Source organism: Musca autumnalis, unplaced genomic scaffold, assembly GCF_047663935.1.
Source record: "Musca autumnalis isolate F117 unplaced genomic scaffold, ASM4766393v1 scaffold_4, whole genome shotgun sequence".
NCBI classification, from domain to species: domain Eukaryota; kingdom Metazoa; phylum Arthropoda; class Insecta; order Diptera; family Muscidae; genus Musca; species Musca autumnalis.
Window position 1 is genome coordinate 91283181 of NW_027411977.1, and position 5823 is coordinate 91289003.

Sequence of the window (5823 nt, forward strand, 5' to 3'; positions counted from 1 at the left end):
GTTTTTATAGTCTCACAGTCGTGCCCCTTTCTTTTTATTTCCTTTTTGGCTGTGTTTTTAAATTCGCCCTCATTATTCCATGAAGCGGTTTGGTTTATTTTCCGTTTTAGTATACTTATAGCTCACGTTCAGCATTCCAAAGCCCCGTTTGAGCAGTTCGGTAATCAGTCTTTCGGTTGGCTTTTCTTTACAATCGATTTGACTTACAAAGAATTGTGAGAATGAAGACATTTGTCATATTATGCTTGCGAGGGCTCTTCACAATTCCTCAGGACTGCAATGCCCTCCCTTTATTTCTGGGATGGGAATCGAAGACTTAGAAGATGGTACCAAAAATAATACCCCATTTTATAATACAAAAACATTTATAAATCTCTAATTACTGGCTTCATATAATTTCCCAACACACCTCGTTACGTTGCCAATAAAGTAACTAACAAATAAATTGAAATCAAAACTTGAATAGATGAAATACCAAAAAAACTAAATCATCAAGACAACTAGGTTAGCCTCATTCCATTGAAACGGCGAAAAAAACAATGTATTTAAAATTATAACATAATGTTCGGAAAATCCCAGCAATATAAACAAATTTCACCCTTTACGAATAAAATGTTAGCCATTGGCAGCAGCAGCAGCATCATCACTTAATTTAGCTTAGACTATATCTTACAACCTTAACCAGATTTAACTGAATATCAAATTTTAACCGGCAAGTTGTTGGCGCCAATTTAACCGCAACAAAATAAACAAAAAAAAATAATTATGCAAATATTTCAATAGACAAACAAATAAAAAATATTATTATATCACTGAGAGGATTTTAACCTTTCACAAATAACAAAAAAAATTAAAACGAAGAAATTCCCAAAATGACAATGACGATATCCATGCATATATAGGAGGTAAGAGTTAAATTATACTAATAAATTTTGTTTTTGTTTCTCTCAAACAAATTTCGAGGGTAAAACCCAAATGATTCCCCACTGGAAATTTAGCCAGAGCTGAAAAGTTGAAATAAAACCAGGTCTTTTTTAATTTGTATATAAAAAATATTTAATTTCTTTGTGTATTTTATTTCTTTCTCTTTTCAGAATTTTGTTTCTTCTTCTTCTTCTCCTTTCTTTCGTTAATTATGTTAATAATAAACAAATGAATTTGTTTTTGTTTTGGTTTTTTTTTTTATATTAATATACGACTCAAATTATTTGTTATTTAGTCTCAAGCTTTCAAAACTCTTAACAAATATTTGTTTTATTTTTCATGTCCATGTGAAAAACAATTAACTATTCAAATAAATAAACTATACTTAATGCAATGTTTATGCAAATTAAAAATTTTTTTAGGTTAATTATTGATATTTTGTATTGTGGAAAAATTTTGATATCACAATTATTTTGAAAGAGAATAGTTGTTTTTTATTACTTCCTTGTTAGAAATTAATTAATATGACAAATTGGTTTTTAAACACCTAGCTTGATTTATAGGATAGAGGTGCATGAGATTGTTTAAGTTTCATTCATTCGAAAGGGATAACAATGATGACTAATGATTTAAAAATGTCAACAGCGTCATCATTATTTTCTTATATCGACATGCATGCTCTCTCCCTCTCTCTATTTTAGATTTTGATCTTCTCTTCAAAATTATTACTCTCATATTTCTTTTATCAATAGTTGAATTTTTTTCTAAAAACTATTTTTACATAGAAAAACAAATATTTTTGAGTCAATTTTGATATAAAAATCTATAAATTCTACACATTTTATTCTAAAAAATAAAATAAGAGAGAATATTAAATAAGGTACGCAAATCATAACAGCTGTTTCAAAAAATACAATTTTGTCTACAACAGCTGCTCACAGCACATGGTGGCGGCGGTTTCTATTAGCCATCTCTGGTTATTACGGTAGCGCTTATTATGATGATAATCTCCTAAATCTTGATTTATTTGACATAAATCTTATCACAAATGTACGGCAAATACAGAAACATTCTTATGATCGGTAATGCTTGGTTTACATTTACGAAATCCACTCGATTTCAACTGTCAAATCCACAGCTCAAACGTCAAATGAAATCTCATCTGGATTTCATTTGAATTGTTGAAATCGAGTGGATTTCGTAAATGTAAACCAAGTATAAGCTAAGCACTTGAATAAATTCCAACCATGTTGACTAACAAAAATCGCCAAGTATGAACACTGTATAAATTCTCTTCACTTTTCCTTTCAATTCTAAAAATATTAAAGTTGCTTACAATTCTTGTACTTTTTCCACATATATCACTTAACTATTATTTACATAATAATGACAATAAATAATAACATGCTTACATACTATAATTACTGGATAGGATTTTGTTGTAACAAACAAATTAAAATAAAGCTATTAGGTTCAGTCAGTCATTTTATGAGATTCAGCAAATAATGTCCAATATTTTGGGACCCCTGTTTTTTTTTGTTTTCTTTTAGTCATCTTCTTTCTCCATCATCCCATTTCTTTACACAATATTGGGATGATCCCTTGGAGTGTTCACCATAGATTTATGCTGGACATTATGTTGAGGATGATAGCGACCATCATTTAGGGTTTTTGGTTTAGGTTGTTCTTGTTGTTTTTGTTGTTGCTGTTTATAATTTGTCTGACTGTTACCAATTTTTGCATCAATCCAATCCAGATAATGAGTAACACGTGTAAAACCACCAGGAATATTTGTTTCACAACCATCGGCGGGACCAAAGCTGGTAATGCCCACCACTACTTGGCTACCCTTTAAGACCAAAGGACCACCGGAATCACCAGTGCACACAGTTTCATCTTTCAAGCCCTTGGCACACAAGACACCATCAGTAATCACATCAAATTCTTCGGCACACTCGGTATTGGAGATGACGCGTAATTCGGTGTACTGCATGGGATCAGAATTAGATGTTTCACCAGCTGCACCCCAACCCGTGGCCACAACACGTGAACCCACAAATTGATCATTCTGCATGGCATGCGGCAAGGTGGCTGGCTTAATGCGTGATGTAAATACCACATCTTCGGGCAATTTGACCAAGGCGATATCATTTGCTGCTGTACGGGGATTGAAATGTTCATGGACTATGAACTTGTTGCTGCGCATAACAACCTTGCCGGCTTCCTCGGATTCATCGACACTCTTGGTGCCCATATAAACATCGAAATGTGTTACACCAATGGTGCAATGGCCGGCAGTTAATATCCAACGATTATCCAGCAGGGTACCACCACAGAGTATACGTTTGCGCCACTGTTGCTTGCCTATCAGCATTACTTGATAGGGAAATTTCTCAATACGGCCATATTTGGATTGGCCCACAGCATAGCAATCTACGACCTTTATTAAAGACAAGGCCACCAGCAGGCTCATTACAAATAACCGTAATGCCAACATTTTTATTATCAATCAATTGATCGCACTTCACCACTTGAGTTCAAGTTCAAATTTTGTTTTCTTTTTCAAATCAAAAAGTTCTGTACGTTAAAAAGTTCATTAAATTTGTTTCTACGTGTTCTTTACACTTGAATTTCTTGTTGTCTCTTATTAAGTTTTCAGTTTCTTTTGCAATTTTAAGCTTGTTTTATTTTATTTTCTTTGCTTTATTTCTTGCTTTTTTGATATTGATTCAGCGTGTGTTGTTCACTATTCAAACTCCCGTTTAAATCTAAACTCATTCTAACTGGACGTTGAAATTTTATTTCAAAACCTCGAAAAAATATTTTGCCGGCTGCGCTTTAGATTTCTGTCTGCTAGGGCTGCTTTCGTCTCATCTTCGATTTTACGCCGAAACGGCAGAAAAAAACAAGTCGGCGCCGTTGTCGCGAGCGTTTGCAACAACAAATCTCGTTTTAAGTTTCAAAATATTTTTGATTGAATTTTGTGCTCATTTCGCCGTTTTTGTGTGTTTGTTTTTTGGGAATTTTGTTGGACTTGATATTGTTTGTTTCTTTTAAGATTTTCGTCGCCAAAATCGCTGCTACCATCGGATGCTGTGTACGCTGGCAGCAGCGTGGAGATTTGCACATAATCTTTATTGATTTTTAAACTATTTCTATTGGAAACATCCCCTCCACATACCAAAGATTAATGCCCAAAATGAAGCTTTATTGATAACAAGCTGGAAGAAAAGAAAACTAAATACATACATAATGGTTCTTTAGATACTGTTATCAGTTATGATGGTTCTTTTAAGGTGACCAGAGGTCAATGTATATAGTTAGTCCCGATTAAAAAAAAAAATATGGAACAATATACTTCCGCATTTTTTTTAAATAGGTCGTTAAGAACTATTACACTAAAGATAAGTTTCAGCTAAACTTTAATTGTTGTTATAATATTAAACACTACTCTATTAACCCACTTAAAGCCACTGGTCGTACTAATGCCACAAAAAATGGTTGCATGGTTACTTACTTGTGGTATCGTCGAATTGCCGTCTAGTGCTTCATACTTATTGTCGTATGGAGGATTCTAGATGATGTGGCTTACAGCGTTGAGAATATTGTTTTCAATTGATCCAACTAATGTGTGGTACTTCGTTTCATCCTGCATTATTCCAGCATAAAAAATGGATTTCAAAATGCCGGAACCAATGCTTAGGGATTCGTCTTCCAAAACGTTGGGAATTTTACACCAATACGAGATATTCTCGTATGTAGAGATGAAAAAGCAGAGGAAATTGTTCATCGCTGAAATTCGATATTATCACTCAATTTTTCGCAATTAAACAATGTAGAAAACAAGGGTCTAATAGTACGTTTATACATATGTATATAACCCGATTTAACAAACCCACTGGGTTTCAAATGTCAATTCCTTTGCGTATATGTGAAATAAATCCTCATTAAGGAGGTTAACCCTGCAAAAGGCTATAATATATAGACAATTTTCTTACAAAATTTATTTGATTTAAATTCCGAATATTTCTGAATGACTAAAAATTATTTTGGAAAATGTTCATAGAGAAAGCTATTCAGCGCCATTTTTGTTTAACATTTTGCAACTTAGTTGGTGCACGGGAACTCATTTTGGGGAAAAATATGCAAAATGGGTAAAAACTTTTAGGTTCTGGAACGAAGCTAATGTGGAAATTTGAAAAGCACTATTCCAACAACTGCAATGTAAAACTTGCACGCAATAGGTGCCGGCACTTATATAGCTGTAGGGGGAAAAGGGACATGGTAACTTTTAATATTTTCCCATGCTCTACAGGCTAGGTGGTGGTATTTTTGATATTTGCACAAAATTATAACCATATTAGGGTACACTAGGCTTATAATTTTTTCTCCATACACATTAAGGTGATTACTGTTTTGATGCGATCCAGCACATGATGCTGGCAACTGATGAATTCGAGTGTGGGGTGACATTTAGCCGGTATTGACGATTGCTGCTGTATCCACAACAATAATCACAATTGATCCCTACAAGTTGAGCACATCTAACACATTCTGGAGTCAACCTGCTATTATTTGAGCTTTCCCTTCTTTCATTATTGTGGACCACAGTCTGATTTTCAAAGTTTTAAAGGTGTTGACTACAAACACATGCTCCATTTGTTCGATTTGGTCCAAACTTAGTACATCGTATTATTCCTTCCATGTATTGATCGGGTTCGAACAAGTGAAGATTAAGAGCTCCTCTCGTATCGTTTTGATTTTTTTCAGCAGGTTGCCCTTGCGGGCCTATTTAAGGCACATAGTGGTTCAGAATCGTTTTTTTTTTCCTGGTCAAAACTCTGTAAGTATTGAACAAATAACACAATCAGCTTTCCGATGCATTAAAATCATTCAAAT

The 5823-nt window shown here is 33.7% G+C and overlaps 1 protein-coding gene across 1 annotated transcript; it reads right to left on the reverse strand.

Moving 5' to 3' along the window:
* Positions 1 to 1120: 1120 nt before the first annotated feature.
* LOC141400673 (brachyurin) lies at positions 1121 to 4615 on the reverse strand. Its single transcript, XM_073980040.1, has 2 exons — positions 4442 to 4615; positions 1121 to 4145 (listed from the first exon to the last, which is right to left on the reverse strand). Exon 2 carries the CDS (start codon positions 3419 to 3421, stop codon positions 2504 to 2506), a length of 918 nt encoding a protein of 305 aa, XP_073836141.1. The 5' UTR covers positions 3422 to 4145; positions 4442 to 4615; the 3' UTR covers positions 1121 to 2503.
* Between the last annotated feature and the right edge of the window lie 1208 nt (positions 4616 to 5823).

Coding starts and splice junctions, on each gene's coding strand:
- LOC141400673 (XM_073980040.1), bottom strand. CDS start 3,421: ATGTTGGCATTACGGTTATTTGTAATGAGCCTGCTGGTGGCCTTGTCT.